The 24,209-nt window shown below is 36.6% G+C and overlaps 2 protein-coding genes and 1 long non-coding RNA gene across 6 annotated transcripts in view; 2 read left to right on the forward strand and 1 right to left on the reverse strand.

Moving 5' to 3' along the window:
* Positions 1-3: 3 nt before the first annotated feature.
* Positions 4-21,526, reverse strand: PPWD1 (peptidylprolyl isomerase domain and WD repeat containing 1). 2 transcript variants are annotated; one of them, XM_047752318.1, is made up of 11 exons: positions 21,292-21,526; positions 17,782-17,884; positions 15,173-15,273; positions 14,908-15,028; positions 12,034-12,481; positions 8,995-9,185; positions 7,981-8,170; positions 4,773-4,954; positions 3,152-3,233; positions 1,408-1,590; positions 4-308 (listed from the first exon to the last, which is right to left on the reverse strand). In XM_047752318.1, exons 1-11 carry the CDS (start codon positions 21,485-21,487, stop codon positions 165-167), a joined length of 1,941 nt encoding a protein of 646 aa, XP_047608274.1. In that variant the 5' UTR covers positions 21,488-21,526; the 3' UTR covers positions 4-164. The 2 variants fall into 2 exon arrangements, with proteins under 2 accessions (XP_047608274.1, XP_047608347.1); XM_047752391.1 differs by lacking the exon at positions 21,292-21,526 and having other exon boundaries at positions 14,908-14,930; positions 15,248-15,273; positions 17,782-17,833.
* LOC125110999 (uncharacterized) lies at positions 4,871-6,413 on the forward strand. The gene is made up of 3 exons (XR_007130801.1): positions 4,871-4,974; positions 5,596-5,808; positions 6,231-6,413. It is a non-coding gene; the product is annotated as an uncharacterized LOC125110999 (long non-coding RNA).
* CENPK (centromere protein K) overlaps positions 21,494-24,209 on the forward strand; it is a 38,787-nt gene continuing 36,071 nt past the window's right edge. For 2 of the 3 annotated variants that reach the window (XM_047752646.1, XM_047752573.1), the window contains exon 1: positions 21,494-21,699. The gene's annotated coding sequence lies outside the window, so the exon portion shown is untranslated. The remainder of the gene's footprint in view (positions 21,700-24,209) is intronic. The other variant, XM_047752507.1, reaches the window with a different exon arrangement.

Below are 24,209 nucleotides of genomic sequence, written 5' to 3' on the forward strand. Positions count from 1 at the left end.
AGGCAGAGTTTTAAATAATACAGCCTTTAATGAAAAATATAAAAATACTGAATCCTTGAAACATGATTTATGTGTTAAGCAAATCTTAAGAGCTTCTTTATGTAAAATAATCCTGTGTTTAATATATGTGTATTTTTTACACATACAATGAGACAAATCTCATTTTACTTGACAGTAATATTTATGATGCTGACATCTTCATATGGCTTATCTGTTTTGGGATTGACTTTCACATTGGAGATTCTTTGCACAACTTCCATTCCTTTGGTCACTCGTCCAAATACTGTGTGCTTATTATCAAGCCAAGGCTGTGATGGAGGACAAACAGAAAATCTTGGTAAACCCAGATTTCTTATATCACACCCTCTGGGTTAGCAAATTAAAGAGAATTTAAGCTTAGGCTTCATTTTAAAAATATAATTTAAAAGAAACACTTTCATGTAATAGCTTTAAAGAGTAATTTCCATATTTATATTAAAAAATACAAAAGCATAGTCTAGGAGTTCCCGTTGTGGTGCAGAGGAAACGAAACCAACTAGTATCCATGAAGATGCAGGTTTGATCTCTGGCCTTGCTCAGTGGATCGGGGATTCGGCATTGCTGTGAGCTCAAACTCTGGCTCTGCTACTTCCTTGACCCTTGGCAAGTTAATCATGTTTCACTGTTTCCTCATCTGTTTTTAAAAACTGGGTATAGTGTTACTAGAAGTATTGTGAATATTACATGAGATCATGTGCTTGGCAGATAGCAGTCATAAATATCTTTCCTTTATTGCCTGGTGCCTACTTCCAAAAAATAAAATGTATAGTTTTTATAATTTTGTGGAACTGCATAGCAATAGAGCTAGATATTCTTATACTGTATTTCATCAAAACTAAACTGTCAGTGATTAAGAGTTGCATTCTGATTTCAGAGACAGAAAAATGTGGAAAAAAAGTCTTAAAGTTGGGAATTATTTTATTTTTGGCTGTATCCATAGCATATGGAAATCTTGGTCAGGTATGGAACCCGAGCCACAGCACTGACCCAGGCCACAGCAGTGACAACACTGGTTTCTAACTGCCAGGACACCAGGGAACTCCAATTGAGACTTCTCACACTCTAATCCTCCCATTCTGAAGTTGAGGAAACAAGCCCAGAGGTAAAGTAATTTGTTTTGGATTACAATAGTGGCAAAGTTGACTTGAACTCAAAACAGTCGTGAATTATAAAAGTATTATTTTACTAAGTAAAATCTGATTTGTTAAGTAATTTTACATTTTCTTCTCTAAGTTGTTTTCTTTTTTATATCTTGGCATATATAAATAATGCAAGAGAAGAATAAAGTTCTCTCTTTCACTGAATTTATTACTCTCTTAGATCATAAGCTATGAATTTTCAGCTAAGAGACAATGCTGTTCTACTTACCGTTGGTACTACTGTTATAAAAAACTGGGATCCATTAGTATTTGATCCAGCATTGGCCATGCTGAGTGTATATGGTCTGTCATGTCGTAATGTTGAATGAAATTCATCTTCAAATTCTCCTCCCCATATGCTTTCTCCTCCCATACCAGTACCTGTTGGATCTCCTGTCTGAATCATGAAGCCCTTAAAAGAAACATAGACAAGATCGTATTACACACAATACATATATATATATATGTTTTGAGGTCTTATGTTTGTCAAGAGTGCTTTGTACTCAGTAAAAAATTTATTAATATCATTCTATAAACTGATTTTATTAAGTCCTTAGTAATACTTTAATTGGATGATGTATTTCTACTGCTTAACTGCTGCCTTATTTTAATGACTAAAACAAAAATGTAAAGGTTTTCCATTTATAGGTATGTAGTATCTTGCTCAGTAATTAATTAAAGCAAATTAATAGTGTAGATCAGCTTCATCTTGTATAATATGTTAGGTCTTACATAATTGCCCCATTTCTCTCCCCTTTCTTTCCCTTAACACTCTAGATTTCCTGGTGAGTCACTTTAATTCCTTAAGAACCCTGAAACCTGATTTATCCTTCTGACATTTCTCCTCACATTTATTTTTTTGTCTTTTTCTTTTCATGGCTGCACCCACAGCATATGGAAATTCTCAGGCTAGGGGTCTAATCGGAGCTGCAGCTGCCAGTCCACACCACAGCCACACAATGCCAGATCCGAGCCACGTGTGCAACCTACACCACAGCTCACAGCAATGTCAGATACTTAACCCACTGAGCAGGGCCAGGGATCAAACCTGCCTCCTCATGGATACTATTTGGTTCCATTACTGCTGAGCCACAATGGGAACTCATCTCCCGCAATTTCTGACCTGCCCCGTAATCAATAACTACATCAGTGCCCCATTCATTTTATGGAATGCTGCTCAACAAAACCCTGGGCTGAGTTCATTCTGCTCTTGAGGTTTAATGGTAGTTTTCACAGATAAAGTGGAAACATGGCTCTTCTATTATTTAATCTTACCTTCTAGAGCTAGACTTTATCTAGGAACAGGTTATCTTGGCTATTGATTTTATCTCAGCAAGATCCTTTACTCATTATCTGTCCCTTTGTTTTAGCTGCTGACAAAATATTCCTACAGTGTTTCCATGCTACTATTTTTTTTTTTTTTTAAAACAAGTGGCCGCACCTGCGGCATATGGAAATTCCCAGGCTAGGGGTTGAGCCACAGCCACTGTAGAAGCAACGCCGAATAGTTATGTTGTGAGCCACACGGGAAGTTCTCCATGCTACTATTCTTATCCTTGATTCTAGATCTGATATTCATGACCATCCATTCTTCTTGTGGCTTTCACAGTCCATTTTTCTTATCCTTTTTTCTTAGGGCTGCACCCATGGCATATGGAAGTTCCCAGGCTAGGGGTCAAATTAGAGCTGTAGCTGCCAGCCTACACCACAGCAATGTGGGATCTGAGATGAGTCTGCAACCTACACCACAGCGCACAAAAATGCTGGATCCCCGACCCACTCAGTGAGGCCAGGAGTTGAACCTGCATCCTCATGGATAATAGTCAAATTCATTTCCACTGCGCCACAACAGGAATTCCTTCCTATTCTTTTCTAATAAACTGCTGAGTGTGAGAGTAAGATTCTTAGGTTTTAGACTTCTTGTGATGTAAAACATACTATTCCTTAAATTATATAAAATTTGCAAAGCTTACCTTAATTATGCGGTGAAATGTATGTCCATTATAATAACCATTTCTACTGTGAACACAGAAGTTTTCCACTGTCTTAGGGCACCTAGTAAGACATAAAAATATAAAATCTATTCAGAGCATCTTAGGACAGTTTTCTTTGTAGTTCGGCTTCCTCATGGTGTTTTCATTATCTTCTAAATATTTCAGGCCAGTCTTTTTCATAGTTTTTTCTGATCTCAGGACAAGTAAAAGTTGACAGGGCATATAAGCAGTAGCATATTCTTAGTTTAGTATACTATCTTAAGATCATGATTGCTTGTTATATTTAAGTTTGAAAGTATTTAGATTCCAAAGTCATTTAGCAGTTTAAAAAAATACAATCATAGCAACTTAAAATATAGTTCACTGCATATAGTGGGTTAAGTTCCTGGGAAAGGTAATTTTTTTTTTAGGGCCACTTGTGTGGCATATGGAAGTTCCCAAGCTGGGGGTCAAATCGGAGCTGCTGCCACCATGCTACACCACAGCTACAGCAATGCAGGATCCAAGCTGCATGTGCGACCCACACTACAGCTCACAGCAACAGCTGGATCCTTGACCCAGTGAAGGAGGCCAGGGATCGAACCTGCATGCTCATGGATACTAGTCGGGTTTGTTACTGCTGAGCCACAACAGGAACTGTGGTGTTTTTTATAAAAACAATGTATATAGTATGATGACATATTCCTGACCAAGGACTCATTCACTGAAATGATAGCTTCTAAATTTAATAACCCTTAAATGACAATCACACACTCACACACACTTTCTAAATATGAACTAATCTCATGAGATAGTTAAATATGGTACGTTATCATGTAACAGCTCCTAAAGCTGGCAGAGAGAATCTTGCACCAAGCACTTCAGGGAATAGGCTTTATGGATGCATGGCTTCTGAATATTTAATGAGATGGTCGAGGAGTCCAGTTTTTTGTTCAGTACAAGGTATGGTAAAACACTGAACATAAAACATTTTCATCCAAAATAACTATTTTAAAGTCAAGGTGGTATAAAAGCTGTCATCTTTTATATCAGGAGTAGCCAGCAATACAGTATTGAATTTGGCATTGTATGTTTATTTTGCAACCTTTTAAACTATCCAGAACAATTTTTTTCCTTTTTGCAATGGAAGCTCTTATGTTTTCTGTTGAAATTCTTTTCTAAAATATATAACTTGTGAGACTAAAGAGGTAGTAGATGTCTAGCAAATGTTAGGAAGGAAAAATAATTATCCTCTTTAAAGATTTGCTTTGAGAGGAAAGCCAGTTATAACAAGTGAGCCCCCAAACCTATAGTTGGGATGTGTAGTTAATGGTAGTGGTAATATATATTTATATATCACTTTATAGTTTAATTTCAGCACTTGCATTTTGTCCCCACAAACCTGTAAAGTATGTGTACTGGAGATGTGTATATATGTGTAAAAATCTCCCATTTTCTAGCCTGACAGTTACTGGAAAGCTCAGGATAGATGCTCTTACAAAATTCTTCAACATTCAATACTTCAAAATTCTTTAAGTCAAAATGACAAGAATTTTAAGTGGCATAGTTTTTAAAAATATACACAGTGGTGTTTATTTACAATAACAAAAACAGTACATACTCAACAGGAAAGAGTTTGATGTGAATGTCTCCCATGCTTGTGTGGATAATAGCACTATCTGACACTCGTTTAGGTCCCTCAGCTTGAGTAGCTGCCATGACTTCTTCTTTAGAAGGCCTCTCATTAAAAACATCTCGGTCAGAATCTGCACTTTTTGTATCTTCAGGTTCTCGTTTAGTAAACTCAAGGAGGAAAATAAAAAGTGAGTAAATGAATTAAATTTTTCATTTGGTTAAAATTTATGAACAAGAAAATTTCACTTCTAATGAAGTATTTGAGGAAACTAGGAATTCTATCAGAATAAATCCTTATTTCAGGAATCACCTCCTGTAAGGCAGTTAAATCATTTCTATACTTGTCTAATATGAAAATTCACATAATGAAGATGTATGATTTCAGGTGGAATTTAATTTCTCTTTGGGTGGAAATTTTGAGGGGTACACATTTAACAAGGTGGAGTTTATTTGAAGTAGCTCTCTGCTTCAACCTCCTGGTATGTGTTACCCAACCTGCCACCTGTTGCTTACTTTTCACCATTTAGATTGCCTGGGTTTGAATTCCGTCTCTGTCACTTACTAGTTATGTGACTTTGGGGAAGTAAATTCATTACTATCATTTCCTTATTCATAAATGGGGATAATAATTACCTCAAAATGGTACCTGTTATGAAGGGATATAAAATTCCTAGAGAACAGTGTCTAACATGGAAGGCACTATATAGATATTAGTAACTGATTACTATAAGCAGGACATGGTGCTGGTAGGATAAGGATTCAAAGATGAATCAGTAATGGACTATGACTTTTTTTTTTTTTTTTGGCAGAGCTCTATCTAAACCCTGAAGCTTGGGAGAAAGAATGGAAATTTTGAATCAAGTTTTAGACATTTCAGCATCCTCAGGGTTAATGGAGAATTAAGAAAAATCTTTTAGCTGTTAAAACTTTGGACTTCTAAAGCCCTGTTTCTTTTGACTCTCAGTGAGCAGAAATGTCTTCCTCCAAGAAAGCTCTAACGAATGTCAATTGAGTTCCAGAAGGTAAAGCTAATGCCCAGGCCCAATCTTGCCTAGTGTCATTCCTTTATCCACTTGGATGGATTCCAAATAAAGGAACAGCTAAGCTAGGATGTTATGGCCTTATATATTCTCCAGTGATCAAAGGAATGGCATGTCTCTTATACAATTTAATTATATGAATTTTTAAAGTTGCGTTGATTTAGTTCACATATGGAACTATTAAAGTTAAATTATGTTAAATTTTATTTCATAATACTGGATTTGAAAAAAGGGATACAAAATTTGTATATATGTGTACCATTTTATTTTTTTATGTGTACTATTTTAGTTTTGCTTAAGAATATATATATCTACATCTAATAAAACAAAAATAATTCATGAAAATGCTGGAAGAATATATACACACTGAATAGCTTAATTTTTTGTTTTTCTATTTCTTCAAGGTTTCCAAGGAACATGTATGGTTTAATCAACAACAAAAAAATAAACTCTGGGGAAAGAAAACAAACAAAAACCCAAATTTTTTAATAAAGTGAATGGAAAATTAGTATATGTGTTTTTAGTTTACATCAAGAATTGTATTTATGGTTTATTTTTACCTTCAAAAGAGTTAAATTACAGGTAAAAACAAGATTTATTAATTAAATATTTGTTAATATGTTATTTTCCTTTAACTTTTTTTTTTGGTCTTTTTGTTGTTGTTGTTGTTGTTGTTGCTATTTCTTGGGCCACTCCCGCGGCATATGGAGGTTCCCAGGATAGGGGTTGAATTGGAGCTGTAGCCACCGGCCTATGCCAGAGCCACAGCAACGTGGGATCCGAGCCGCGTCTGCAACCTACACCACAGCTCACGGCAACGCCGGATCGTTAACCCACTGAGCAAGGGCAGGGACTGAACCCGCAACCTCATGGTTCCTAGTCGGATTTGTTAACCTCTGCGCCACGACGGGGACTCCTCCTTTAACGTATATTAATAAATCTTTAGCAATGACTTTGAGAGCTATAAGCAAAATTCTCATCTTAAAAGAATGTATCCATTTTAGGTTAAAAGTTTGGTTGGGGTAGATAAACTGCTATTTCCTACATTTATCAAATGCTGGTAACCTTCACAGCATCACAGCTGCTTATAATATATCACATGAATGAATAAGTATACTATAGTGGGTCAGGCATTTTATAGTAATGAAGAAAATATTGTGCCCTATATTTATGGATTTTATATTATCTTGAGGAGAGGACAGTATCAGAAAAAAAAAATTAGCAAATTATTTTAAAAAGGGTGACACATAACACCAGCAGGCAAACCCAATCCAGACCTGATGTCAAGAGAAGGCTTCCAAGCTGAGACCTGAAGTCTGAGCAGGAACTGGGGAGAGGTGTATGGCTGGCAGAAGGAACAACGTGAGTGAACACCTTCAAGTAAAAAGAACACTCAACTCTTCCAAATGGGATCAAATTCAGTATGGTCAGTATGGTAAATAAACTAAAACTGAGCATGGCTTAATGTAGACAGCTGGGGAGTCATTAAAGAATTTTAGGAAGAGAATCTCATTTGGGTCTTAGAAAGTCTATGAGGGGTGAAGGATAGAATACAAGTGCAGAAGTCTCTACACTTCAGATTTTCCTGCTTGGCTGAACAATTAGAACAGTGCTACTCCTAGACAGCTTAGTAGTTTCATTTTGAGCCCAGTGTTAGTCAACATGCAAAGTACTTCTAGTTCTCCAGAAAAGGAAAAAAAATTATTCAGGAATGTAAAATTCCAAAGCAGCACTACAATGGAATCAAAAAGTAAAGAAACATATTTAGAGAAGGAAGTGTGCAAGTTATGTTCAAATGTAAAAGGTGAAAAATTTTAACACAGAAGAATTTTTTAAACTCCACACCACAAACTATTTTGGGTGTGATTATTACCACGGCCACTTACTTATTCTTTTAGACAACACAAATAGCTATAAAGGTCAGGTTGAAAATGTTCAAAATAGGATGGAAAACAGTACAGAAATACTTAAAATCAAGCCCTAGTTAAAAATTCTAAAATATTAATGTTGTAAGATGGTATGCGGGTTGTTTACAAAGTCTATTATTTCCAACATTCTCTTCATTTGAAAGTACAAGCTAGAAAAAAATAAAACTCCAACCAAACTGGAAGAAACTCTAAGATCTAAGTACTATTTCCTAGTACTTCCACATACCATATAAAATCTATTCTTTTTGAAAGATGTACAGACTACTGTTGGGTCAGCTTGAATATTCTGAAGAACAGGGTTTTCAGAAGCTTTCATTTCTATAGTAGTTGCAGCACGATGTTTTTTGGCTATTCCCTGGAACAAAGCCAGTTGCATTACTCTAATATTTTCTTGCTTGCCTAAGATCCGCACACACCTGGAAAATACACCATTCTTTTATATAATAAAATCATAAGGATTAACACCAATTACAGCAACATTACAGGTAAAAGCTAGGAATCAACTATTCTTTATCTTTGTACAAAATAACTAGGGAAAGATTTCTTAAAAGTGCTTCAAAAGTTATTTTAAATTGGTAGGTGTCTATAATTTTCAGGTTAAAAAAGTACAATTATTCAGTCATACATTTTTATCCCTACTATTTTAATCTTTCTGCAAGCCTTCAGATTTTGTATTGCTAAGAACTACAATATAAGTTTGTTTATATGTGAGAATGCACAGCATAAAATTTTTCCTCCTTTAGATATACTTTAAGTTCTTTTCATTTACATTCAGTGATAGTATCTGATTATAGCAATTTTGTTCTAAGACCAAATGGACTGTTTGCACAAAAGGTTTATTGTGGTTTCATGCATTTTAACCTCTGATTTTATGTCTAGCAGGATGTACTGCTGAATTCTGTGGTTAAAATACTTGGCAACATTTAATATGAACCAGACTAATTTAAATCAATAAGCAAAAGACAGACTGAAACTTGTTAAAAAAAAAACAACAACAAAACTTGAAACTATGCATATCTTCCTGCCATTTCTTTTACAAACATGAGTGGAAACTTTTTACTTAAGATTATAAACAACCAAAAGACCGCAGAAAAATCCAGTCAAAACATTTGGTTAAGTTTAGACATTTGGGACCATTCCACTTGTCCTGGAACAAACAAAACTCCCATTGTTTCCCAGAAGGAGGAAATGGTCCTTTAAAAATACACTTTCAAAAAGCATACATTATATTAAAGCTTACCGGTTTGTTTCAACATTTATAACTTTAATGCCCAGCATTGTTCCATATAGCACAAAGTGTCCAGTTTCATCAAAAACTATATTAATTAATCTTACTGCATCCACCTTCTCCAATTCACGTTCTACAGCCATTCGTCGGCCAAATTCCATGTCTGGTAGTTGTTGCCTCATCTGCTGCAGTTCAGTAAACATCTAGGAAACAAACCATTTAACAGAAGAGCTTACATGATAAAGGCAAAGAGAGTTTAAAAAGAAGTAGAGTATATATTAGGAGTCACTGACAATTTGTATACTTATCTTCTTAAGAAGGATTCTAAACACCATACGCCAAAAATCAAAAGCTATTAGTAAGTTCAGTCATAAAAAAAAAGTTTACACTAACTTTTTTTAATTAAAAAAATAAAACAGTTAATAGAACTACTGTTTCTCTACAGAAATAATATATCTAGTGCATTTTATAAGTCACAGACAAGTACTTTCCCATAGAAATATGATGCACACCACATAATTCTAATTTTTTTAGTAGCTATATTAAACAAACTAAAAATAAACAGATGAAATTAATCTGAATGTTTTATTTAACCTAATAGGTCCAAAATATTATCAAGACATTAAGAAATATAAAAATATTAAAATATTAAGCAGTATCTTTTTTGTCTTTTTAGGACCACACCTGTGGCATACGGAGGTTCCCAGGCTAGGGGTCAAATCTGAGCTATAGCTGCTGGCCTACACCACAGCCACAATAACGCCAGATCCAAGCCGCATCTGTGACCTACACCACAGCTCATGGCAAGGCTAGATCATTAACCCACTGCGTGAGGCCAGGGATGGAACCTGTATCCTCATGAATGTTCTGCTGAGCCATGATGGGAACTACCCTTAAAACATTAAGCAATGTTATTAATTGAGATAAATTATATATTTTTTCTTAAATTAAGTCTTTGAAGTCCAGTATTTATCTCATACTTTCAGTCCAGCTCAATTTAGACCAGCCACATACCAAGTCTTGCTCAGTTGCCATGTGTGGCTACTGGCTATCAAACTGGACAATGCAGCTGTGCCCTGTGAGGTCCTTATAAAATGATCATGCACCTCTCATATAACATGCACTCAATTTTTGTTGAATGAATGAACTCTTTCATGATTTCACTACTGTGTAACAATTTCATATTTCAGAGAATGTTTCAAGTTATTTGGAGCACAATGACAGATTATCATGTAAATGCGATTTAGGACAGATGAATATTTTTATGAGTGCAATTTAGTTTGGACATTTGGTTTAATTTTTTTAGATATTTATTTAATACAAAACTTTCAAGATAGCTTAATGCAGGGAATCTAATGTAAAAGGGTGACTACCAAGATTGTAGAATTGACACTGTCATATATATAATAAACATTATTGCTACAAGAGTTCAACCAACAGATGTTCAGAGGATTCAAAATAACACTAGAAGTTAGAGAGCCAAATGATGGAAACAGGTGTTGAGACTCAAGTTTCCCCCAAAACTAGTTACCTTTATGTGGGTAAAAGCTCTTATTCGACAACTGCATGCTCTAACAAGCTTTTGTTTGCAGTAATGTGTCAAGTACTGCTCTTAGTGCTGAGATTCAACCATGACCAAAACAGATACAGGACAACAGATCACATAGAGTTTAGTCTACTGAGGGTTGATACGCATTATTCAAATAATAAGATCAAACCAAATACTCTAAAATAATATAAATAGTGATATTATAACCACATTAAAAAAAAGTCCTAGACTGGATGAATACTGAAGATTCTCAGTGGAAAGGATTCTTTGAGATGTGAAGAATGAGTTCAATAGATAATGGGAAGAATGGGGAAAGGGGTCACACCAAGCATCTGGGACTGCATAAGCAAAGGACCTGTGGTGGGAGGCATATTTAAGAAATTGAAAGAAGGGCTGACTGGCTAGAGTTAAGAGGCAGGGAGAAGAGTGATTTATGGTAGGCTGAAGTGGTAGGCAGGGGCACAACATGGCAGCCCATGATTTTGGTCTTGAGCCTAAGAACAATAGGAAGTTACTAAAAGATTCAAAGAATGACATGATCAGAATGTGCTTCGAAAAAGATTCCTTTGGGGGTAGCGTGGATAATGGATTGGGAGAAAGCCAAAAGAGATACAGGGAGTGGGCCATGCAGTAGGCCAGGAAAAAATAGTGAGCTATGGCAGTGGTAAAAAGGAAATGTTAGGTATTTAAGTATATGTAGAAAGTAAAACTGACAGAACTCATGATGAATTAAATAGAGGGATAGGGAAAAAGAGTTAAATATGATTCAGGATTCTGGCTTGTGCAAGCAGATGGATATCAGTGCCATTCATGAAGGCAGCAAAAATAAGTAAATAAAATAAAAGGTCTATTTATAACAGAAAGCTGGAGAAATAAGTTTGGAAGTAGTCATATAGATAGGAGCAACTAAAGTGAGAAGAGAAGGGGGCTGAGCATGGTTTTTTATTTGTTTGTTTGTTTTTGTCTTTTTTGCCATTTCTTGGGCCACTCCCACAGCATATGGAGGTTCCCAAGCTAGGGGTCAAATCGGAGCTTAGCCGCCAGCCTACATGAGAGCCACAGCAACATGTGATCTGAACTGCCTCTGCAACCTACACCACAGCTCAAGGCAACGCCAGATCCTTAACCCACTGAGCAAGGCCAGGGATCAAACCTGCAGCCTCATGGTTCCTAGTCGGATTCGTTAACCACTGAGCCACAACGGGAACTCCGAGCATGGTTTTGAGATCTCAAAAAAATGAGGTTGCAAACAAAACTGAAAAAAGAAAGCCACGTAAGTATAAGAATAACTGGCTCAGAAGATATTTCATCATAAACCTAGGGAAGACAGTTATGAATAGGAACAATGCAAATAGCAGACAGTTGAGTAATATCTTTAGTGTGCTGAAAAAATAACCTTCAATCTAAATGTCTATACCCAGGAAAAATATCTTTTAAGAAATAGCACAAAACAAAGACATTTTCATAAAAGTAAAATTCAATTAAATTTATATTGTACTTACACTTAGTGATTCATCAAAGACCCTCATGAGTTTTCCAGTTAAAAATCTGAAAATTCTAACTTTTCTATCAGAACCAATAGTAGCAATTTTCTTCCCATCAGGTGAAAAACATATGCTGGTTGGATAAGCCTTGCACTTGGCAAATTCATATAAATCTGTGTCAGTTTTATATTCCCAGTTCACATTTTTGGGGAATTTATATTCATGAGGAGGACCGGTCCAGTATTCAATCATTCCAGATTTGTCAGAAGACACAACTGCTTTGTAAACTGGGTTTAGCCGTATCTGAGTGAGAGGTGATGTATGGAGTTTATCAAAAATATGTAGCGGCTGATTATCTCCTCGACCATCATAAATGAAAATTTTTCCTGTACTCTTCTCAGAAGCAGCAACTGAAGATATGGCATCTCCTGGGCAATAGATCCACTCACACTGTCCAGGAAAATAGCTAAAATAGTAAAGAATTGAGGGGAAAAAAGAGGTCATATAAGAAGTAAGTATCCCTCTTCACTCATCATTACCAAAAATGTCCTGGCCAGTGACTTAATTAGTTGTAGATTCCTTGCTAGAAAGTGGCAGAGAGAAAAAGAATGTGGAAGATAAAGAATAGCTACTTATTTTTCTCTTTCTGACCTCATCGATGTAATGATAACTTATGAGGATCTATCAAACCAGAAGAAGACAACTGCATACAGCAGATCATTTATAAGGAAACCTGAACAGACCTAGGCCTTAAAAGCATTCTGGGGCATTGTTTTTTGGATCTCAGTCTGTGTCTCAGACTATGTATAACTTACTTTTAAATAGGTTAGCATGTAACAGTACACCTTATAAATCCATTCTTGAAATATTTAAGATCAAACTATTTTAGTCATGAGTATGTTCAAAAGAACATTCCGATATTACACTCATATTAGTAGTTTAATCTTAAACATATGAGCTCTGAACATGCTACCTGGGAAAGTGTAAAAGAAATGGAAAGATTTAATCAACATACAAAACATATACTCAAAGTTGCATATATACACAATTTTAATATAATGCTAATTTTTAAAGAAAAATTGAAATGTAATAGATAATACTAAATAGTAAAGATGAAAGCCATACAAAATGTATGTCTCAGCATATTTTCCATTCCACTTCTCCAGAGGGAGTTGCTTAATCTGTTTCTTAAGATCCATGATATAATAATCTGTGTGAATGTAATTATGTTTAAATGTATGTATTTTACTCTATAAAAAATATAAAAATAAAATTTCAAAAAATATTAAAACAGAAAAAAAAAATAAACATATACTCAATTGTGTATTGCCTCCTCCAAAGGAGTCACTCTGAGAAATCACAGTTATTCCAATGACTGAGTTAATTTAATCCTCAAAACCTTTTTCTATCAAAGCTTAAAAAAATAAAGGCATACCTTGGAGATATTGCAGGTTTGGTACCAGACCAGCAATAAAGTGAAAGTGGCAATAAAGCAAGTCATGCAGATTTTTGGTTTCCCAGTGCATATAAAAGTTATGTTTATACTACCTGTAGTCCATTAAGTGTGCAATAGCACCATGTCTAACAAAACAATGTACATACCTTAATTAAAAAATAATTTATTGCTAAAAATGCTAATTGTCATTTGAGCCTTTAGCACATCATAATTTTTTTGTAATAATAACACTAAAGATCACTGATCACCACAACAAAAATAATAATGAAAAACCTGAAATATTCTGAGAACAAAACGTGAAATGATGACATAAAGTAAGCAAAGGCTGTTGAAAAGTATCAGTATAGACTTGCTCCATGCAGGATATTCACAAACTTCTATTTGTAAAACACACACTATATGCAAAGCACAATAAAACAAGGTATGCCTGTTCTCTTCCAATATCCTCAAAGGGGGCAAATGAAAATCAAATCTTTTATGAAAAGATTTGATATTTTAAAATAGCTAAAGTCTGGGGGAAAAAAGCTGCGGAATAAGACAGATGATCAATAGGTATTTAAATATTGGTAGTCAAAAACTAAGTTCTGACCACAAATAATGAGATTGATTTCCCTTAGGAAGTTCTATTACATAGTGAATTGTGCAGTTCGAACACCCCTCTCTCCTATCTCTGCAATTCACATAGTGAAGTCCTAATTCCCAATGTGAATGTATCTGGATAAAGGGTCTTTAAGGGGTAATTAGGGTAAATGAGGTCTTAAGTGTGGGGGTCTAATCACATAGGCCTATGGCCTTCTAAGAAATGGAAGGGGAAAATATTATCCTCTCCATGCCCTGTCTGCAATGAGGACAAAGCATGAAACCAGGAAAAGAGTCCTCACCAGAGACCACACCCTGCTGGAACCTTGATCTTGGACTTTCCAGCTTTCAGAACTATGAGAAAATAAATTTCTGCTGCTTAAGCTACCCAGTCTATGGTCTTTTGTTTAGTCTCATTATTGTAAACTCTAAATGCACAGTTTGTGTATCAATACACTTCAAAGTTTAAAATAACCAACAGTTCCAAAAACGTGCATAAGCCTTATAAGAATACAATATCATACTAGTGAAATAAGCACAGCAAAGAAGTTACTCCTATGTGATAATAAATTAGACACGATGGATCTTCCTTAATTTATTAAGTAATGTTAAATAGATATAATGAATCCTTGTTATGATGCTCTTTGGACATTTCTGCTGTAATTAATGACAAAAACCACAGCAGAAGCCCCCAAACAGCATCATAACAAGGATTCATAATATATAATTTTCCCCAATAAAATCTAAAAGTATATTTTAATGGAATGGCAATATACTGTTTAGAAATACATATGAAATGAAGTTCAGTTCAAAATGTTTTTCACTAAGTTAAAAAAAATACTTTAAAAAAGACTCACCCAAGCTTCAGCATATTGATCATGTCAAAGTTCACTACATCAAACACCTTCATTGCTTTATCATCACCCACAGAACAGAATAATGCTCCCTCAGAGCTAACTGCAATACTCTCAATAATTCCTATTTAAATAAATCAAATTAAAACATTCCAGTGAATACCCATGTAATGGACAAATTCAAAGAAAACAAAAAAGCATTTTAAAAGAAACTTTAACCAGTACAGTTTAAAGAGAGTCAAAAAAATAAAAAAGGGAAAAATCTTACCTAGGTGACTACGAAAATGTTTAACAAATTCAATTCCCTCTTCTATTTTTTTCCAGAATTTAACATGTCCATCATGACTGGCAGTAATGATAAAGTCTGTTCTGTAAGTATAAAATTGTAAAAGTTAATTTCTAAAACAGATCTATGAATCAGTATTCTTGAAGCAATCATTCACTGAGAATCTTGGACTCTCAAATAAAAGGTTAAAAAAAAATCTTTATCTTGCGGTAGAAAGAACATTGCCAAATTTAAAGCTCTTTTCTGGATATTGTAACAGTTGCTGCTGCATAAATTTTAACCCTGAGAGATAGGATCAGAATTGACATTAAAAAAAGAAAGAAAGAAAAAACCCAACTCACCAGGAATCACTAGATCTTACGGTTCTTTAACACTAAAATGACCCTACAGAGTCTTTTCACAGGGAAAATGTACTATTTTTCAGAAGCTGACAAATAATTAAATCCCAAGATACCACTTTCATATGCAGCAAAATTCAATGTAAGTTTGTTTCTTATACTATCCAAGGTATTTTAGTTGTTTATGTATCAAAAAGATTTTGTACAGCATTGCCTCCTCTGTCAGGTATATAAAAATAGAAACCTCTCAGAGTTTCCTTGCTGTGCAGTGGGTTAAATATCCAGCATTGTCACTGCAGAGGTCTAGGTTGCTGCTGTGGTGAAGGTTCAATTCCTGGCTTGGGAACTTTTGCATGCGGTGGGCGATGCCAAAAACAAACAAACAAACAAAAAAATAAAATAAAGGGGTTCCTGCTGTGGTGCAGCAGGTTTAAGATCTATCTGGTGTTGTTTCTGTGGTGGCATGGGTTCAATCTCCGGCATTGCCCCAGCTGTGGTATAGGTCACAGATGGCTCAGAGTTGGTTCCTGGCCAGGGAACTTCCATATGATGCAGTTGCAGCCACTGGGGTAAAAAAAAAAGTAAAATTAGGAATTTGGTTTTTTTTTGTTGTTGTTGTCGTTGTTGTGTTTTTTTAGGGTTGTATCTGGGGCACATGGAAGTTCCCAGGCTAGGGGTTGAATCAGAGCTGCAGTTGCCATACATCACAGCCACAGCAACGCTGGATCCTTAACCCACTGATTGAGGTCAGGGATGACACCTGCATCCTCATGGATACTAGTTGGGTTCTTTACTAATGAGCCATAATGGGAATTCCCAGGAAGTATTTTTTAAACATTAAATGTAATCACCCAGGTTCATAGCTGGAGACTGGCATTCAATATCAGATCTGCATAACTTCAAAACTTTCTATAACTTCAAAACTTTCCTTAACTTCAAAACCTAGGTTTCTATGAAATCTTCAAAAATCTTTCTACTACACTCTGCTGCCTTAGGCTAAACAAATAAAGAAACCTGGAGTGAGTGAATGCTAGTCCTATATGCTGCTTTTTAGACTGACAACTTTAGATTTGGAAAAGTACTAATATTTGGTCAGAATTATCCCATAAATGAAATATAAATATATTTAACTTAATTTATATCTATCTCCAAAAAAGAGACTGATCCAAATACCCAAGTAATTCACCTGCTTCTTTCCATACTCACTGCTAATATCATCCTGGCCACCATCATCCATATTTCTATATTAGCTTCCTAACTTCTCTCTGTATTCATTCTTACTTTATTTGAATCCATTCCTTTCACTAGAGCCAAAATGGTCTTTAAAAAAAAACAAAAGTCTGATGACACTCCTGATAAAGTTCATGGAATAACATTATGGCTCAGCAGAAACAAATCTGACTAGGATGCAGGTTTGATCTGTGGCCTTGCTCGGTGGGTTAAGGATCTGGCACTGCCATGAGCTGTGGTGTAGGCTGCTGTGGCTGTGGCATAGGATGGCAGCTACAGGTCCGATTTGACCCCTAGCCTGGAAAGCTCCATGTGCCACAGGTATGGCCCTGAAAAGACAAAAAAAAAAAAAAAAAAGGAATAGAAAGTCCTCTGGCTCTAGTCCTACCCTTTTTCCTCCATTCTCATCTGTCATTTAACCTCTCTAAATTCATTTTCCTATCTATGAATGGAAACATCACAACTGTCTTTCTAACCATGTAGATCTATAAATGGAAAGTAAATAATATACTACCTTAGAAGATTAAGATAAATGAAACACTTTATGAAAAAGCCTTGGTACAGTACCTGGATATGAGGTCAACAAAGGGTAGAATATTACAATTATTATCTTTCTTCAAGTCCCTTTTCAGCTATTTTGAAGGTCCTATGATATTGCCCAGAATGTTTTAGAGCTCATCATTTTCTCCATAAGTACTTAAGAGGCCAGCTACCAATTACTCCCATCTTAGTTAATATACTCTTCTTCTGGGAAGTTCACACACTACCTGGATCATCCCCTTTTGAAATTTATCTCCAAAAGACATGTATACAAAGTAGAGAATTCTGTCTTAGAGCATGCATTCCTTGTATGATTTTGGAAAGAACATGCTAAGTCTTTATTTAACATAAACTATTACAAAATCTAGGGAATGAAACAGAAATTTTTAATATCCTGAAGTTACTACTACAAATATATCTCAAGATTGAAGCAGTTAAGGAAAGTAAACTTTTCAGAAAAAAATAAAGATGTGATAGACTTACTTGGTGCACACAACATGGGTGATAACATCTCTGTGCATGTAACTGCGTTCATACATGGAAGCACTGGGAAGATTATCAAGATAGACTCTTTCAAACTCTAGAACTAGAAAAAAATTATTTTTTAACACCTAGAACAAAATACAATTTTTTATTTTCTTCCAGATTTTTTTTTCTTTGTTCTTTTTATGGTTGCACCTGTGACAATGAAAGTTCCTGGGCCAGGGGTCAAATTGGAGCTACAGCAGTGGCCTATGCCAGTCATGGCAACACTGGATCCGAGCCGAATCTGTGGCCTATGCCATAGTTTGCGGCAATGCTGGATCTCGAGTGAGAGAGGCCAGAGATCAAACCCGCATCCTCACAGAGACAACGTTGGGCTGTTAACCTGCTGAGCCACTACAGGAACTCTCAGGTATATAAAGATGCTTAACTGTTCCCAGAGCATAAGAACTGAGTGATTCTGGCTTAATACAAAAGATTCTATTAAAAACAAAACAAAACAAAAAAAACCTTAGAAAGCTTCAGGAAAACACCACAACCATCTTTCTAACCTTGTAGATCCAATTATTACTGGTAATTTAAATAAATAATAAGAAGCCTATGACCACCTAGAATATCCATTTATCTTGAAGGCACTGATCCTCTTTGAAGTCAATGATGCCAGGTTTGAAACAGGTAAACATAGTAAATGCTTCTATTTTTAGAGCTAAGAAAATCCTAATGAATGTCAGTTGAGTGCTTCTCAAACTTTTTCCAAGGGCAAAATTTTAAGAGTGGTAATCTGAAGAAATATTTAATTATATAAGTAATAAATATTTTTCCTAGTAAAAAAATGACATTATACCCGTATCAAACAAAACAATTCAAAAATGGCCAAACATGTATACAAAAAGTTCCTAAATTAAACATGATTGTTCCATGGATTTTCATAACTACTATACAGCAGACTCAAAGTTATGTCCAACAAATGACTCTTTATTTTTAGTAAGAGAAGCCCCATTTTTATATGGAAATATTGACATCCAGCACTAAGGTCTTCCTCACCTCTGCAGTTAGGTGTGATCATGTACCAATGAGGTAAAAGTGGAAACAGTGTTAATAGTCAAGATGCCTCCTTGAAGAGGTGTGCCCTTCTTCCATTCCTCAGTCCTACAGCTGGGAATTGGGAGATAAGCACTGTAATTCTAATCACCACTAAGAATAAAGATGAGGTCCAAACCCTAGTGATGTGAGGGCAGAAACCTGGAAAGACCCTAGGTCCCTTTGGAGCCTCTACACCAATCCTAGATTGTCTACTTTAGGACTTTTACACATGAGAGAAGTATTTCACTATCTTTTTAATGTTATTGTCATTTTGGATTTTTCTATAATATGTAGCTAAATTTAATCCTATCTGATACTTATTCCCTTTGCTATGTGTTAGTCCACTTGTTGAACAGAGTTATTGAAAACAAAACAGTTTCCAAGGCACATGGACATAAAACAGAGTAAAATATAGTTCCTGTCCTTGGGAAAACATCAATTTAATTAAAGGTAGTGCCATAAAATCATTGATAGTGTCTTTGTGAAAATGTTTACAAAAGTCCAATGTCCAAAGAACAAAGTTAAAGGGGGTGGTTCTATTTGTAGAAAGTTAAATATATTATTAAACCCTTGTCCTCTTAGAAATCTTCAATGACATTTTTCTACCATTTCATACATATTTTTTTAAATTTCAACTTTTTCTTCAAGCTGAATACACTACCAACTGGCTTAAAAAGAATAATTTAGCTGTCTCAACTGCGTTAATTTTATAAGCTCTTTGTCTTCTAATGCTAATATCAGAATTTTGGTATTTTTGGATTTTTCCATCCCCTCCACTCATTTCCATAAAAAAAGACATGAAATACAATGCAATAAATTACTAGTATAAACAATGTAATATTCATTCATTCAATACTTATTGATAATCTGCTATATGCAAAGCACTATACCAAGCTTTGGAGCAAAACAGGCATGGCCCTTGTTCTTATACACTAAGTCTTTTTTTCTTCTTCCTTTTTAATGGTTGCATCTGTGGCACATGGAAGTTCTTGGGCCAGGGATTCACTGTGAGCTGCAGTTGTGACTTACTACATAGCTGTGGCAATGCTGGATTCTTTAACCCACTGGGGATAGAACCCATGTCTCTGCAGAGACCCAACTGCTGCGGTCAGATTCTTAACTCAATGTACTACAGCAGGAACTCCATTCTTACAGTCTTAACATTAATCAAACAATCACATGAATAAATATATAATTATAAAACACAGCAAGTGCAATGAGGAAACACTTGCTATAAGGACATTTAACAGGAAGACTATCAGTGAAAAAGATAATGCACTTTCAGGGTGTTGGTGTACAGTGTTCAAAAAAGTAGCTTCTTCGAAATTCAAATACACAAAATTTGAAGGCTAACTATAAATTCAGTGTGATAAACATACCTCAGATTTATGATCAACGTACTTTAGAAACCCAGCCCTGACTGGAGAGGTCCCAAGTTTCCTAAAGGAGTTTATAGCTCAACTGACTGCTAAAGGCTGAACAATAGTTAGCTAGTTGAAATGGGTGAAGGAAATCATTCCAGGTAGAGACACCAGGATACCTATGAGTAAGAAGGAGCTACAAGTTTTTGGAAGAGGGAAGTAATGGAAACGTGCTGAGGGAGGTAAGGAGAGATCATATCAAGAAGGGCTTTGTATGTTATGTTAGGGAGTTTGGACATTGTTTTGAAAATAATGAGAAATCACTTAAGAATTTTAAGAAGGGAGAATAGTAAAGATCTGAACTTCTAGAAAGATCATATTTTAATGGTCTGATACGTTCAAGGAAAACATTTCAAAGAACTTGCGAAATCTATCCCCTTCACCACCCCTCTTATTTGATAAAATTCTGTCACTATTACACGTTAGGGGCAAAATGCTTCAGGCCATGGTACCTCATGAGTAGTTTGAAAACCACAGACCTCGGTTTTAAGATAAAAAAAAAAAAATCTGTGATCCAGGAAACTTATTAATTAGGTCAGAAAACGCAGCAGTGTAAAAGTTAGGACTGAAATAATACTTCTCTATTCTTCAAGATTCTGATATAGGCACCACCTTCCCTGGCGGCCCCATACACCACTCTAGAACTAAAAGCCTTAAATAGAACCAGTACTCATTTCTATATCTGCTAAATAAGTTAAAAATTCCAACCTCACGTGGCTGATGCATGTATTAAACAAGAGGGGCCAAACAACTAAGTATCGGCGTTAAGCTTTAGCGTCTATTGTAACAAATCGGTGATAAATACTGTTAGATATTATTTAAAAGACGCGTTACTCAGCCCAAATCACTATTTCGGGAGCATAAAATAGCGAGAAGTGAAAAGAAGACCCTTTGTTCCGAGGGCACAAACCCCCACAATCACACATCCTCCGTTTTGAGATCTGGCTTGAACTCTCCCACGCAAGGGACGCCGCATTCCAACTCGCTCTGTGCCTATCTCAGCTACCTTTCCTCTTCTTGGCCAATGTTGCCTCTACAGGTAAAGGCCCAACCCAGCGTTCTTCACTTTCCTCTTCATTTTCTCGGGTCACTGCCACTGCCACTGCCAGCTCTCTTTCGCTGAGTTCCGTTTTTTCTGGTTCCTCCGGGGCCCGGCGCCTTCTCTTGCTCAGCTGTGAATCGCTACCGCTTTCTGTCGCCATGTTGTCCGAATCGTCAGAAAAAGTGCGACACTCACAGCTCCGCTACCAATCCTGAATCAGCGGCGCAGCCCTCGCGTCAGCGGCGGAGAGCATTACGGGATTGGCTGGGATGGGTGGGAGCAGTTCCAATCAGCAAGCAGCGCGCGGAGGTTCTGGGCGCGGAGCCGCGACTTCGGTAGGCTGAGGAGACCTGAATTTGCGGCCCTGCGGTGGTAAGCGACGGACCGGGAACCACGCCCTTATTTTTGAAACTTGCTCCCGGGTTGGCAGCGAGCTACGACCCCGGTAGTGGGACGCTTACGTCCGAGGAACTACCTAACGGCCAGCCAGGCCTTGAGTCCCGTTCCTCACTCTAGAACCCCGATTGTTAGGCGAGAAAGATGCAAGGGTGGGGGAATTTAAAGAACTGGTTAATTTGCAGGCCTTCCTTCAGGTGCTTCAAATAGGACTTTTTTCCTCAGCTTCTTGATTATTTCACACGGTCTCTGAAGAAAGTGGTGAGCGCTTGTTATTGTGGGGGAGAGCGAGGGGCGAGGCAGAAAACCAGGCCTAGTAACCTAAGTTACCGAGCAGCACCATCCACCCTTCTGCCTTCACTGTGGTCAAGGTTTCCATCCCTTAGTGACCTTCTGGACTTAAGCTCTCTTCTTTAAAAAAGAAAAAAAATTAATTGTGGTAAAAAAAACTACAAAATTCACTGTTAAAAAATTGAGGTAAGGAGTTACCGTCGTGGCTCAGTGGTTAACGAATACCACTAGGAACCATGAGGTTGCGGGTTCGATCCCTGGCCTTGCTCAGTGGATTAGGGATCCGGCGTTGCCGTGAGCTGTGGTGTAGGTCGCAGATGCGGCTCGGATCCCGCGTTGCTGTGGCTCTGGCGTAGGCCGGTGGGTCCAGCTCCGATTCGACCCCTAGTCGGGGAACCTCCATATGCCGTGGGAGCGGCCCTAGGAAAGGCAAAAAGAAAAAAAAAATTTGAAGTAAAATTGACATACAATATATTAGTTTCAGATATACACTATAATGATTCGATATTTGTATATATTGTGAAATGACGACCACAGTAAGTCTAGCTAACATCCATTACTGTACATAGTTACAGAATTATTTTTCCCTGTGGTGAGAACTTTTAAAGTCTTCTCTCTTAGCAACTTTCAAATATGCAATACAGTATTATTAACCGTATTCAACATGCTGAACATTATGTTCCCATGATTTAGTTTATAATTGTAAGTTTGTACCTTTCAACCCTCTTCACTCATTTGCTCCTTACCCCTGCTCTGGCAACCACCAGTCTGTTCTTTGTATGTATGAGCTTGATTTTTTTTTTCTGTTTATTTATATTTATATTTTACATATAAGTGAGATATCATGTGAGATCATGTGGTATGTCTTTCTGTCTGATTTATTTCACCTAGAATAATGGTCTCAAGGTCCATCTACGTTGTTGGAAGTGGCAAAAGTTCATTCTTTTTTTTTTGCTTTTTGGGGCCACGCTAGCAGTATATGGAAGTTCCCAGTCTACGGAGCTACAGCTGAGGGACTATGCCACAGCCACAGCAACTTGGGATCTGAGCCATGTCTGTGGGCTACACCACAACTCATGGAAATGCTGGATCCTTAACCCACTGAGCAAGGCCAGGGATCAAACCCGCATCCTCATGGATACTAGTTGGCTTCATTTCTGCTGAGCAAAGTGACTCAGTCATATATATATATATATATACACACACATATGTATTTATAAAATATTCTTTTTCTCACATTGTCCTCCATCATGTTCCATCACAAGTGACTGGATTTAGTTCACTGTACTGTACAGCAGGATCTCATTGCTTATCCACTCCAAATGCAATATTTGCATGTATTAATCCCAGATTTCCAATCCTTCCCACTCCTTCCCCTTCCCCCTTGGCAACCACAAGTCTGTTCTCCAAGTCTTTGAGTTTCTTTTCTGTGGAAAGGTTCATTTGTGCCATATGTTAGATTCCAAATATAAGTGATATCATAAGGTATTTGTCTTTCTTGTTCTGACTGACTTCACTTAGTATGAGAATCTCTAGTTCCATCCATGTTGCTGCAAATGGCATTATTTTGTTCTTTTTTATGGCTGAGTAGTACCCCATTGTGTATATGTACTACATCTTCTTAATCCATTCATCTGTCAATGGACATTTAGATTGTTTCTATGTCTTGGCTATAGTGAATAGTGCTACGGTGAACATAGGGGTGCACGTATCATTTTCAATATAGTTTTTGCCAGATGTATATGCAGGAGTGGGATTGTGGGATCATATGATAGCTCTATATTTAGTTTTCTGAGGAACCTTCATACCATTTTCCATAATGGTTGTACTAATTTACATTCCCAGAAGTACTTCTTAAAGTTTTTGTTTTTCTTCTAAATTTTTTTTTTTTTTTGGTCTTTTTAGGGCCGAACCTGTTGCATGTGGAGGTTCCCAGGCTAGGTGTCTGATTGGAGCTGTAGCTGCCAGCCTATGCCACAGCCACAGCTATGCCAGATCCGAGCTGCGTCTGTGACCTACACAGCTCAAGGCAACGCCAGATCCTTGATCCACTGAGCAAGGCCAGGGACTGAACCTGCAACCTCATGGATCCTAGTCAGATTCGTTAACTACTGTGCCATGACGGGAACTCCAGGTTTTCTTGTTTATTTGTATAAAAATGCTACATTGAGCTGCAAATTCAACTAACTTGTGAA

Source organism: Phacochoerus africanus, chromosome 1 (assembly GCF_016906955.1).
Source record: "Phacochoerus africanus isolate WHEZ1 chromosome 1, ROS_Pafr_v1, whole genome shotgun sequence".
NCBI classification, from domain to species: domain Eukaryota; kingdom Metazoa; phylum Chordata; class Mammalia; order Artiodactyla; family Suidae; genus Phacochoerus; species Phacochoerus africanus.